This window comes from Oryzias latipes, chromosome 9 (assembly GCF_053564925.1).
Source record: "Oryzias latipes strain Hd-rR chromosome 9, Olatipes_Hd-rR_3.1".
Lineage (NCBI taxonomy): Eukaryota > Metazoa > Chordata > Actinopteri > Beloniformes > Adrianichthyidae > Oryzias > Oryzias latipes.
Genome location: NC_136245.1, coordinates 24,916,495 through 24,931,178, shown reverse-complemented (window position 1 = coordinate 24,931,178; position 14,684 = coordinate 24,916,495). Strand labels below are relative to the sequence as shown.

The 14,684-nt window shown below is 37.0% G+C and overlaps 1 protein-coding gene across 5 annotated transcripts in view; it reads right to left on the bottom strand.

The window, feature by feature from the left end:
• The window catches only part of ccser1 (coiled-coil serine-rich protein 1), a 128,176-nt gene that overhangs the window by 85,375 nt on the left and 28,117 nt on the right, over nt 1–14,684 (bottom strand). For all 5 annotated transcript variants that reach the window (XM_020705831.3, XM_011479001.4, XM_011479006.4 and 2 more), the window contains exon 7: nt 1,046–1,220. In XM_020705831.3, coding sequence (XP_020561490.1) covers nt 1,046–1,220 — 175 coding nt within the window. The remainder of the gene's footprint in view (nt 1–1,045; nt 1,221–14,684) is intronic.

The window sequence follows — 14,684 nt, the reverse complement described above, 5'->3', positions numbered from 1 at the left end:
CTCATTTATGTAATTTTTGATAAAAGCATCTGCTAAATTACTAAATGTAAATTTGAATTTACTGGATTTCAAACTTTTAGAGTGATTTGGCATTAGAGGACACCAACACAAGATTTTTACAGGAAAGTTAGATAAGGCTTTTAAAGAGAATGCCTTGTAAAGTAGCGGGATGATTAATGGGTACTGTAAGTGTACCCATTGAAAAAGAGACCGCTAGACAGATGGGCAGTATGGTGGAGCTTTGCAGGTCATGTATGATAGCTGCTCTGCAGGTGTCACAGAGAAGTTCAGGATGGAGGGGGGACTGCATTAAGGATCAGCTTTGAGAACCTTTTTTTTAATCAGGTTAGGTGGGAATCTCTGTGGACCACAATGTTTGCAGATGACCTTGTAATCTATAGGAGAGGTGAAGAAGCATGTGTTGGAATTATAGAAAGAAAGAAGGTTTTAGATGTGATGTGTGACAAAATGAAAGGTGTACAAAACTGTGGTATACTGTTGATTACTGCCAGGAAGAAAAGCCTCGAAAAAAGAAAGTTCACGAAAGTAGTGAAGGAAGTGATGCACATGCCATGCTGTAGGCAAGGAGAATGCAGAAGATAATGTTAGGATGGTGACAGATGATTCACTGTGGCAACCCCTAAAGGGGACAGCTGAAAGGCAAAGAGGAAGAGGAGCGTAACGACAAACAACAGGTCTCCAAGTTTCCACAATGCTAATTAACGATCGGAATAAATTTACAAAGCAAAGCAAATAGGAAGACAATTAAAAGTTGGAACAATTGAAACAAGGTTTCATAGAACTGATTAAAACAGGCTTTAAAACATGGCAACAGAAGCACTGAAACGAATCAGTTGCAAGTAAAACTGTTTTTTATTACTTACTTTACTTAAACAGAAAAGCAAAAACCTGTGTTCCTGCTCTGCACCATCAAATGCACTAAGTTCACTCAATATGTTGTCATAGAAGGTTTGGTTCATTAATTTCAATCCAAGTTCCTGTAAAGAATTCTTTTTGTAGCAATGTGAGTATTATAAAAACCCACCTCCTGAAGTGTCCGTCGGAGTCTTAAAAGCAGAGTCTTGACAGCAGTGCAGTCCTGTTGCATTAGTCTGAATGGAAGGGTCTCTAGTCCTGACGGTAAGAGTTCCTCTTCTTTACTCAGACCAAGCCCCATGCTCCACTCAGCAGGCAGCAGGCTGGTTGGTCGGCTGGGTTCCCTGTAGGAGAAGAAAAGAATTCAGAAATGTAATGATAGTTCAGGCCAGCATAAAAAACACTAAACCTGATCTAAAGCTTTCAGTTTAACTAAACATAGGTAGTGTAAACTGAGCAGCTCCAGTTTGTGGTCAAACTTTCTTTCTAAAAAGTGTTGGTGGAACTACCACTACATGGAGTTACCCATTAATACTATTTTCACTCTTTTTGAAACCTATTGAGAAGTTAAATACACATCTGAATACCACTACAGGACATTTCCAGACCCCTTTTATAATTTTTAATTACAAAAAATATTGACACAAAAAATGTCTACCATTTAAGATCACCATCAAGAAATATCCTTTTTTCCTGAGTTAACACTTGTAAAAAAGAAACATGTTTGTCCCTGCCACTGACTGTGAGACAATGTGTGGATGTGTTTCTGTAGGAAATATACACAATCCAAGAAATAAAATAGCGGGAGAGTGGAAAACTACACTAAAAATGCAACTTTATTAGTGACCCAATAATGAATTGCTAACAAATAACTATGTAACCCTCCTTTAAAGCTGTAAAGACTGGATAAGGTAGTGGGACTTCAAATTTATGAACACAAGGAAGTAGGAGAGATCAGTTAAAGGCCTTTTAATGAACTGTCCCTTTTGGAAAACACACTTCATTAAACAGTAAACAGGTTCCTGAAGCCGACTGTCTCTGGTCTCTTTTGTTTGGCCTGTTAGTTGTCTTTTCAGACTGGATAAATCCTTTTTCCCGGATTGAGTCCCGAATCTTGCATGTGGTCTTTTTTCAGACTGGCATCAAGTGGACCATTCTGTTACAGACCAAAGCTTGTAGACAAAACCATGTCACTAAATATCTCTTAAGTCATTGGCCAGTAACTAAGAGGGCGAGTCAAAACGACATGAGAAAGACAGACGTGCTGCGCTTTACAATCCTTATCGGGACAGTTATTTTATTAAAACTTAATATTTCAATTACCAGTTTTGAACATCGGGAACAACACTTTTTACTTGTTAGTTTGTTATGGCAGAGGCATGCTTTTTTTCTGTTTTGAACACAACAATTGTTGCTTTCTGTTTGTCTACTACTCTGTTTATGACAGCTACGGTGGCCGTTTTGGTTCAGTTGTTCTGCTCTGAGGATGGATTGTATTCAGACTGAGGAATCTCAGAGTGTACTGAAGCTCAGTCCCATTAGAAACGAACCAAGTCCACCTCCAAAGATGGGTCTGCGAGCAGTTTCTGGTCCCGAGCCAGGGCCCACTTGGGTGTATTCAGACTGAAAATTTGTTCCAGATCATTGGGGGAAATAAACTCTGGTTCACTTAAAGCGGACCAAATGTGTCCAGTCTGAATCCCGCCCTAAATTCAGTACCAACAGAGTTTAGAAGAGCAAAAGGGCAAGTGCTGGGGGGAGCAGGAGTTCTCAAGAGCATTCTTAGTCTTGCTTTACCTTTCAAATGATTCTTATTTATGAAGAACATTAAGTTCATGTATTCCTAAATTAGGTGTTAATAAAAAAGAAGTGAGATTCTTTGAATTACTTTAGTGAGTTTATTTTTTAATAAGAGTCTTGAGCCATTATACCAAAGAAAACAGCCAAGCAAACAATAATATTAAATGTAAGGAGACAGTAAATACAGTTACATAGTTTCTACCCAACAGTAATTAATACACTTAAAAAAACCATAAGGTAGCACAGCTAGTTAATTTCAGGAAATGCTGCACAACTGATAGTTTACAAAAAATGAGCATTTTCACTTTTGATGTACACATTATAATAACAATAGACATTCTATTCTATTCAATAGTTAAGGACTATACAGTGCCATTTTACAAAAACTACTAATGAATCCACTGTGTTCTTCTGAGGGGACTGGTATTGTAGACTCAGACGCCCCGGCAAAATGGCAAACAACCGAGAGAATAGTGAGCGAATTTGGACACAACCAATATATCACAAAAATAAAAATCCCCAACAACCATCCAAAAGATCCATTCAGTCAGTCACTACCTTGAAGTTCACTCTACTGGTTCACTGTATCAGCCCTCTTTTGTGTGCATTTGCGGTCATCCCTGCTCCTATTTCCACCACCTATCTGCCCAGCCCCCATTTTTGTCATTTTACTATTCACAGTATTAGCACCCTTACCACTGCCTCCATTCAGCTCTTCCATTATCCGGCACCAAACCACCCTTCTTCTGAGCTCTTGTCTTCCAACTCAACAGCCCTCCCCTTTCCACTTCTCCAGGTTTTCCCTTTTATTGTAACAACCACTTTACTAGTCCATTGCAGTGTCAAGGCCCGAGCTGTCCCCCGAGGACTCTGCTGAGTACCTCCGACAAATGTCGACGAAACAGGCAGTCTTTTGAGGACAGGTGAGTGCTGTCTGTCAAGTAGCTTTTTACCCCTTTTAAATGGCACCATTTGTTTTTGTTGTTTTCTTTTATCTTGCCATACATCTCCTATGAGAGAACGTTCTCCAAGCATTTTCTCTGTTATCCCATTCAGCTGTTTAGCTGGGATTACTTGAGTCTAAATTAATAGAAAATTTGCTGGGCAACGTCTTGTTGTGTTTTTTTGGGTTGTTGTGGTTTTTGTTTTTCTTTACTCACCATCATTCGGAATACATGTCTCTCCTAGGCCTGACCGTCTTTGCTTGGCTTTTACAAAAGTTAAAAGTTAACAATCACCCAACTCTGTGCAGACAGAGTAAAGAGTTGGGTTTCTTGCACCATAGCAGAAAAAGATGAAAAATAATTCAAAAAACTTTAGTTCAAACACTAAAATAAATATGCTCTGAATTTTTTCCTTTAAAAGTCCAAAGATAAAAAAAAGAAAATACGGTAAATATTAGCAACATAAAATGAATTGGTACAAAGTTCTCGTCTTAGTCATCATTAAGAAAAGCTGCTATTCAGCTACACGGTGACAGATTGTTACCTTGTTTATCGCAGGAGTTCCGTTCTAAAAGCACCGCGCAACAAGGGAAATCCATAAAGTAGGATTTTAGATGTTTAAGACTATAAAATTCCGAACTAAAAAAAACACAATAAAAAAATTTTAAACTAAAAAACTTTTGTAGAAAACTAAGTTCAGTATTATAAATTGAAAAACAAAGTTCTGCTCGTGACTGATGATTTTTGTAACTCAGGCAATCTGAACACATTCTGTACAGGAGACGGGCACAGAGATCGATTGACACGGCCAATAGCCAATCAGGATACAGAACACAGTGCACTATTGAAAAGAAAAACTGCAAAATTTCAATGTGACCCAATAATGAATAATTACAAAATCCATGTAAGAAAATACAAAAATCAGTGAACCGCGACACAGCGAGGGAACTTCTAAAGTTTGGGGGGTTTAAAACAAAAAACATAGCAGAAATCAATAATATAGACATAGAGGAACAATGTAACAAAAAAATAATTGCACAAATAATAAAAGAACTTATAAAACTATAAGTATAGAAAATAAATAAGAATGCAACATACAAAAAATTGGATCACAAAAACAGTTTTCATATTTATTTTTGAAAACAAAATTCTAATAATTTTAACAAATAAATTTTGACAAGTGAATTTAAAGAAGAAAAAAAAGTTGAATCCTTGGAAATGATTGAAACAGAAATGTGTCTGCTGTGTCCATTTCTATCTGCAGTCACCGGGTAGATGAGTCGTTTTCTAGCCAATCATCGAGTCTTGTGTGTGGGTTATTACCCCACACATTCAAGCAAACAAACACACACATGGAAAAAAGGCACTGCACAGTAGAAGACAAGTCTGTTCAGTGATGATAGATGTTATACAGGGAGGGAGGCCGTTCCTCCACTCAGCATCATCTGTCTTTTCACTGTCATGAGCGGGTAGCAAGACGCTCTCACTCCATCTCTCCTTTTTATAACTCTCTCCTACCTCACCCCCACCCCCAGCGCAAGCTACTCCCAGCATGTCACTGCAAATAATACTGCTCTGTGACGACGAGTTAAGAAAATATACAAACCGACAAAATACTCATTTGAATTTCAAGACTTCCCTTTCCACCAGCTAGTGGTCAAACCCAGTACTGCGCTTTAAGATGCAGGGGGTAACACTACTGATGTATTAGTGACTGTAATGAATCGTTTTTAACAAAGATTTTCCCACTTGAGTCTTCTCAGGCAAATTCTAAAAGGTAGAAAAAATAAAATTATGGGGAGGAATACAAAAAAGTGACTCCTGTCTTTGCACCATACTCATTTTGTTTTGTTCTCTCTTCTTTTTTTTTTTGGTTATCTTTTCTCTTTTACTTCTTTTATGCCCAAAATATTTTTCCACATTCACTTATCTTCTCTAACATAAAGGTTTTTCGCCCTATATCTTTCCCTAATTTGCACTCTCCCCTCCATCTGTTTGACCCACCTCTTTCCTCTCTGAGGCCTTTTTTTTTTTTCCAACAGCTGTGTTATGAGCGATCCATTTCACAAACAGAAAAAAGACAATTATCCACCTTTTTATGACTTTCATTATTTTACCTTTTTTTTTATCACTAAGCCGGTGGCTCATCAGCACTGAAAAATACCTACTCACACATATCCCAACACCCACACACTGCACACAGAGCCAACAAACTACACACACACACTTCGATCTTCAGGTTTACATAATATTCAGTTAGTGTGTGAATAGTAGAATAATGACTGCTTGTCAGATAAATGATGTGGGATTCAGGTACATTATCTGGAGCAGCAGCAAGGAGCAGGGGGGGCTGCACCCCTGTCAATCATCAATAAAAAGTGCATTGTCTCAGGGATGATAATCGTAAGGGGCACTTAAACACTGAGACGCATGGAAAAAAGCAGTCAATCGCTTCTGCCAGCTCTTTCCTCATTAAATTTTTACTGACAACAAAGAACACATTTATGAGGACAATGCCATTTGTGTCTATGTCGGTGTCATTCTGTGAAATGCAGACATCTTTGTGTAATGCCTGCATGCTTGCGTAAGTGAAGTACAACGTTACACCACAGCTAGGACTGAATGATCACCATCATTCGTCACTCTCCCTTTCCACCTGACAGACAGTGCAGTCATCTGCATTCAGCACCTCAAGCTATGGATGTTTAATGCTGCCATTAAACTCATCTCCAACATAAAGTGCATCTGTGACTAAAGAGTGAGCACAAGCCAAGCTCCAGGCAGTGAATCTAATGGCGAATTGAACTCTCCAGACACAGAAAAGAAGAAAATATAAAACTAACTAGATATGGCAGGGTTAACTTTCTGATTAACCTTAGCGTCCTTTCTGCTTTTCCTTTCTTTCCTGCTCTCTGAATCATTCCTTGTTTGCTAGCATTCTGTGCAGCTTGGAACCTCTTCCAGTTCTTTTTATTTTTCTCTATCGCAGGATGTGTTACCTTCAGAGACACTCAATTCATCCACAAGGAAATGTTAATGTGAAGTTATACACAAAAAAACAGAATTTCAGCCCAGATCTTATTTCCAATATTAAAAAACATAATATTACAGTTCCTTGTTTCTTGAACAGATATAATAAAGTTCCAATGTTGTTTTTTTAAGTTTTCCACTTTGCAGAACATTGTCAAGCTTCCCATTCAATATGTAACTTAAACCTTCAGATATAAGGCCATGGTTAAAAAATGAAATGCCTCCTGGCTTTGTTGCTCAAAACTGACATGAGATGGTTAAGCAGCATTTCTTACTGATTTGAAGAATTTTACATATTTCTCTTCAATAATTATGTTAAATAATCCATGGAATTTTGTTTAAAGGGTAACATATTCTTGACAGTGAAAATTTAAAAGCAAAAAGAGTCAGACTGCTGTAGGAAACGTTTCACAACAGCAGCTGCTAGTGGAACCAGGCTTCCTTTCTCTGTTCAGTTTTAATCCTTTCTGATAAGGGTAGTTATTTCTTCACATAAAGTATATTATAATGTAAAACAAAGTTTGTTTCTTAAAGATATAAAAAATGTATTCATTTTAAAACGGATTTGAGACTAAATTCCTCCACACTTTGCACTTATTCAAGAAGACTTAGCTTTAATATATTTCATTTGAACCTGAAATAAACATTTTAAATATAATTATATTTAAATATTTTTATTAAACTTCATATTGGTGAACTTTTTTCTTCAGATATCTCATTTCGCTGTGATGTAACATCTATCATTTGCTGTGCCCCTTATAGTTGACTGAGGTCTTCACCCTCTCCATAAGGTTACACCCTGCCACCCTTCACAGGAAGCTCATTTCCGCCACTTGCCTTCATCCTTTGGTGGCAACCCACAGCTTCTGACCATAGGTGAGGGATAGAAATGCAGAGGGACTGTTAAATTGGCAGCTTTGCCTTTTAGCTCAGATTCCTCCTTACAGAGCAGTGCATGGTTGTGTAGCGTACATGACAAATCTTTTGGACACTTTAACTCCTCTATTTAAGGTGGTTTAACATTTCCTATTTAGACGGGGCAGTGTCGACACTACTTGCCGTATATCTTCTTCACCGTTACGTTTGTGTGCTCAGCAAGACAGTTTTGTGTTTGAGCGCCCCAAAGTTGTGTTTTACTGTAACTTCAGAAGCCCCAGACACGTGTGCAAAAGCGCCATTCTCATTGGTCGTATAGTTTTTGACAAACCAAAAAAACGAACCCGAGGCGTTTTTAAAAAAATGACGCTTTTACGCGTGGTGTTTTTCGCGTCGGTGTGCACACTCACATTGGTGCCCTTTGTTTAGTCACGAGGCGTTAAACTTTGGCGAAAATCGCGCGCGAAATTCGTCCCGGTGTGAACAGGCCTCAAGTATGCCTCCTTTAGAGGATATGTTGTCTGATTCTGACAGAAACTGCCTATATGTTAAGACAAATTCAAATCTTTCATTTGAGCTTTAGAAGTTGTGCGTACATTACCATTTTCGCTCTTCATCTTCAACTCATTTGTACTTTAATTCCAACTTAATGAGAAAAGAAGCGAAAATAATAACCCAAATAAGCTTCCACAACACATGATATTAAGACAGACACATGATGCTATTTTCAAGCTCTACATTTTCATTGCATGATATTGCATGATTCACAGTTCAAAACAAGTCCTTTTTATCTAATACTGCTTGTTATGTGGCCACTCAGCTCAGTCCCTGCCTAAAAAATTAGCTCCAGGCTCTTTAAAACCCACAAAAGCCCATTTTCTTCCCTGACTGGCTCTGTGGGAACTTTCCAAGAAGAAACACCCAAGGCTTGTGAACAAAAGCCAGCCCCAAGTTTGTGAAACTGACAGTGAAGATTTAAAGTGATATTTCTTTTTAATTCTTAACTGGAAATTTGGTGTTTTTTAACCTATGTGAGAAGAAAATTACAACGGCCAAGGATCCTGCTTGAAATATTCAACTTATTTTAGGATCCAGCAATGCATTTGACCAACTCTAATCACATGTGCTAATAATCTTTATAGATTGTGGGTATCAGGTATATATTTTTATTATTATAACTGAAAAATACATGAAACTTTAGCCTAGATACCGGCAAACACAGAACAGCAGACAATCGGAAAAAATGATTACTTTAAGCAGACATAAGATCATTGATGGAAACTAGTGATTAAAAAATGTTCCGTTGCTAAACAGGATTCAAAACTCCAATCAGGTAACTGATGTTTTGACTTTTAGTTTTGAGTTTGGAGGCCTTTAACCTGGAGTAAGAACACATTAATGCCACTATGAACAGTTAAGATCAGTCTAACTTTCCTATTTTGCATTTTAGAAGGACGTTTATATCAATTGTTTATTACACATAATATTTTTTGCTGTAGTACAAGACTGTCTGACTAATACATCGAATTCATTGAAAGAATACGTCTAGTACAAAATAAATAACAAAATATTGATTAATATATAATGCTAAACAATCCACAAACAGCTAATAAATAACAGATGAAAGGGACTTGTCACATCTTCTTGAATTAACTTCTTCTACACGGTGATAAGACAGCAAACAAATCCACTTTGTGTTGCTTCTCACTTCCACTACAGTGTGTGGCTCCATGTTTCTGCAAATTATATTGCACTGCATGTTTTTTGCTTTGTCCCAAGCTTCACTCAAGGCTCAGCTGGATTCTTTATGCTTGTCTATTTTTATAAAAATGAATGCGTGCATGCGAGTACATGCAAGCATATGACTAACCATGGGGAGAAGTATGTGGAGTATTTGCTGACGATATTCAGTCAGACAGGATTAGACAACATCACAGCGGATATACTTTATGATTCATTTCACTTTTAAACAAATTTGTTCTTTTGTTAATAAGTGTATGTGAGACCATTCTATATATAATCTCTGATTACAGGTCTCTGTGGGAGACTGCAGAGCCGACTGAGAGCGCATCAGTGTGAGCGAGATCATCCCATGTGTGAGAAGAGGGTGTCTTTTCCAATTAGAATATGTTGTGTCTTACTCGGCCTCTCTGCTCAGCAGTGCCTTAATATCCAGCTGACTCTGGCATGAACGCTACTTTCTTTTCGAAAACTTCTTGTTACTACTATCTATGTTGGATTTAATCTTATGCTGTACCTTTCCACCCTTATGAATACAAGTTATGTGTATCCATACATTTGTATTCACAAGTATGCGTATACCCAGTGTTAGGAGTAACTCATTACAAAAGCGATGTATTGATATATTTTTTGTGTTTTTTTGTGTACTCTCTCATTAAGAAAAAAAAAACATGTTTTCTAGAGATAACAATACCAAAAGATAGGATTTATCGTTAGCACAAGGACACTAAAAAATGGATTTTCATTGGTAATCATTGGTAATGATCGACAACATCAGCACAATTTCTGCCTGAGTTTGACCACCAGTAAAGTAATCAATCATAAATTGATCAGTTCTTCTGGTGTTTGACATTTTCTCTGACAAACTGCTTTTTCATAGCTGTGAATTGTATCAAAAATGGAAAAAGTATATTCATCGTTATCTCGTTATCACAACATACCAAAATTTTTTATCTCATGATAATGACATCTACTACCTTGTTATCACTCGTTCTCGTGATAACGTGATAGTAGATGTCATTATCAAGATACTTTCTTTTTAAAAAGCTAGGTAGTATGTGTGTAGCTTCTGTAGAAGACATTACAAATTAATTTTGAGTAGTATTTTGAGTAGTATAAAACTTGTGACCCAAAATGTTATTGGTAAAAGACCCAAGACTGTGAGGCATTTGAGGATCTAAAAATACAACCAAAAACATTTTTCCTGATTGTGGTTGGTCAGTTTAAGGTTTTTCCAACTAATCAAAATGTAAATTACTTAGGAAAATCTACTGTTAGCCTTCATGGACACAAACATTTTTTTTTTTTATTTTACTTTTTTTATAAGAGTGTTCATTGCTTTTTTTGGTCATAGAGCTGTCTGTCTTCTTGTTAGTTAGTTGCAGTCATTTTAACCTGCATTGTTAGGTGCCATGTTTTCCTTTTCCCGAGGCACACTGGCCTCTCTGTTGATCTCTTCATTCATTCTTTTACTACCCTTGGTCTTGTGCAGAGTCACAGGGTTGCTGGAGCCTATCCAGCTATTGTTGGGTGAAGGCAGGGTACACCCTGGACAGTTTGTCAGTCTATTGTAGGGCCTCACAGGGGAAAGAAGCTGAATCCCATGAGAAAACCCAAGCATGCATGAGAACATGCAAATTCAACATAAAAAGGACCCAGGCAGGACTCGAACCAGGGCATCTTCTCTGTAAGGCAAGAATGCCAACCACCAGACCGCCAAGTTTTCCTTTTTTCAGAGTAAATAGCTTTTATATTGGTTTCTATGGACTCAATAAAGCTGAGGGTTACTCCTCCAGTTGTGCTTTAAGGGCTGTTACCGAAGTAAACAATAATATTAGTAGTCATCAAATCGCTCCTCATGTGAATGTAAAATACTTTAAAGTACACTTAAGATGATATGTTGCACTTCTGTGGGTATTATGTAGAAAGTAACTTAAAAGTAATAGAGGACTTATCTTATTGTAAGGTAACTTGTTACTTTTGACAATAGCAAGTACTTTGTCATGTATTATAGTTTGGTAAGGTAACTTGCACAACACTGGAAAATGAATTTTTTACTCCTTTTCACAGTAGAAAAAGAACGTGTGTTCAATTGTGGCTAAGTCCCAACAGGCTTCATCAAGTAAGAGGTGGAAAAGCGAGACCATCCTGACCCTCAATTTCCTACAGACAGACTATGACAACCTTTGAAATTCTGCATGTGAAATTCCCCAGACCACCCATCTTCATCTTTTCAGTGGTAAACAGTGCTTAACACCAAAACGGAGAGAAGGAAAAAAAAAACTGTAGGCCATTACTAGGCGAGTACCATTACTATAGCAACAAGGCAAGTTACATCCAATGGTCAAAATTTGATTTCCTTTAAAAAAAGAGAAATGGAAAAGGTGGCTCTTTTTAGCACATTGAAGATAAATCAAACATATTTCTGTCCACATTTTATCATCAATGAGGCAAAAAGATAAAAATATATGTTTGCCATGACTGTACAATAAGTACATTAAGCATTTAAAACGACACACTTTTTTATCCTCTCCATAACTAACTCCTTGTAGCAACAGTTATCCATCTCAGAGAGGAATCATTGGCTTAAAAGCATTCCTTTATCCTAAATGCTATTTAAAAATGAGTATGAGTGATATGAAAATGCAGCATCAAACACTCATCGATTAAACAAGTTTTTCTCCACAGGCTGGTCTTTTATCTTTATCCATTCTAATGATATAGGACAGGAATTTGTGTCAAAACTATCCTTTTTGCAGAAATCTCTTGAATTCTTTCACTACTCACCTTTCCAGACACAAAGTGAAAACAGGGATTTAGCATATAAAAGGTATTCTCTTACAACTTTGTTATGCTTTTACTTTACGTTTACAAAGGCCCAAAGGAGAAAACAAATAAATAAATCAAATAACTGCTGTCAAAATCATCTGACTCTCAGGCAATAGAGAGGAGGCATAGATGGAAGTTTTTATGAGCTTATTTATGTGTATAAGGCAGATGCTACGCTCAGTCTGTCAGTCTCCTGCTGCTCAAATTCTCTCTGGACAAGCTGAATGACTGACAGGTTTGTGTGCGTTTTGTGTGTGAGTGAACACATTTGTATGTTATGGAGAAACAAACCTGTTCAGATGAACAGGGTGTAGACAGCAGGTCTTTTAAAGGAACTCGAGCCTATGTGCATATGTGTGGGGGAGTGTTGTGTGTGTGTGTGTGTGTGTGTGTGTGTGTGTGTGTGTGTGTGTGTGTGTGTGTGTGTGTGTGTGTGTGTGTGTGTGTGTGTGTGTGTGTGTGTGTGTGTGTGTGTGTGTGTGTGTATCAGAAGAAGGGAGCTCCCATTGTCACCAACCAAATTAATGTTCCTTTAAAGGACTGTGGAACCTGAGACAAAACAAGGCATGAAGCTGAGAGAAGGCGTTCACAGAGAAATACTAATGCCTGGATGGAAACATTTTGCTGTTTGCTTCCAATCTCATGACCTCTACTTGGTATGATAACAAAATTTCTATCAAATTTTTTGGTAAAAACTTGTTGGATACAGTAACAATGCTGACCTAAAACCAGAAAGCAGCTACAGATAAACCAAAAAATAAGACTTAGGGAATTCCTTAAACATCTCCATTTTTTCCAAAACAAGAGCAACAAAGCAGCCAAGCAATCAATCACTAAATTGACAATTCACAATTAATCAAAATCACTTATAAAGAAAAAATTAAAATGTTTAATTTACTTTCAGCTTACAGGAAGGTTCTTTTAAAAATCCACCTTTTTTTCCTGAAGTGAAGTGACCCTTATTTAATGTCTACTGAAACTGCAGCTTAACACTCCAGCTACCAATAAAATAGATCCTTTGCTGACAAGACGTTTTTTTGAGCAAATCCCTCTCTCTAAGCCAGTATACAACATTTTATTTTCAGCAGAAAACTCAGAGTAAAAGTCTCCAGAACCTTATAAACAAGCGCAAATGACAAATTAGTGTTCCACAAAAATGTTTTTCATCGGAAAAGGATTTGAACATTACAAAGCACCTCATACTGTGTACAGATGATTCTACAAGAATGGCTCAGGGCCATCTGGTGGGGTAGCTCAAGATAGCAATCAAATTGTATCAGCATGATTTTACATCTTACCATTGGATTTTCAAGGGTCAGCACCATCACCCAGAACACTATAGTCTCCCCACTCTCTTCTTTGAACAATTCCTTCAGAGAACGGTCTCTAAAGGAGACTACCGTATTAATGAGGGCGGCCATGGTGCATGAGTAGAGCGTTTGACCTCTAATAGGAAGATTATATGTTTGAAGTGTGGTAAGACACTTAACCCTACATTGCTCCTAGCGGCCTGGCTTGCACTTTGCATGTCAGTTCTGTCCCTATTGGTGTATGAATGTGTGTGTGTGTGAATGGTGCTGTGACGATTAAGGGCTTAAGACCTTGAAGAAGATTTTTAAAAGCAATGACTATTTTAAAATAAAACTTTTTTTTTCTTTTTAAAAAGGTGCTGAAGGAGAATACAACATTTATCATTTAAAAAATATATCCTCAAGGACCCATCCCACAAAGGAAATGCACCCTTTTAGCTGGTGCCCACTACCTTCAGTGTGAGGAAATACAATTTTTCACTGAGCGAAAACACAAAAGAAGTGAAAAGTATAAACCATCTTTGAATTTCCAGTTTTGTGTAATATAGGCATGATTATAAAAAAAAAACACTGAATTTGTCAGAGGTAAGATTGACACATTTGTTATGTTTAATTTGAAACATGCATGTCGTTTTTAACTACTTTGTCACTTACCAAATTATAGAAATGTGTATTGTTAATGCAGGTTCCGTTTGCTTAGACTGCCAATATTGTTAATATAGTTAATGATATCTATATATATATATGCTACTATATTTCGAAATATATTGCTGAAAGTCGGTAAGCAATGAAGAATAATATGTAGATATATATTTTTTGTATATTTGTGTCTTTTGTTTTAAAAGTCAGATTCCTTAAAAATTGTGGAAAAAGTCCAAATCCAGTGAGCCTGTTTAAATGCACACCAAAAATCTGATCTTTTTTTGAAGTTATCAAATTCTTCACGTGATTGTGTTAACGGCATCATCTGACATCCTAAATTGGATAACAACAGTTATCTGATTTTGAGAAATCTGATAAAGCTGAGTCCTAAGTCACCTCACATCCACATAAACTCTAAAAAGAATATGGTATTAGACTGAAACAAGACCGGCATTTTTCAATGATAAGATTTCTTTAGAGCATGTAAACATGTCAGGTCTAAATATTATAACCATCTGATTATTCTCAGTTATTGGATTTGCTGCTATGCAAACAATCGTAATGATAGCTATAACTGATAGCAGCATCAAGCTAGAAACTTGTGCTGGAATCGTGTTACGACCACTTTCAATGAAAG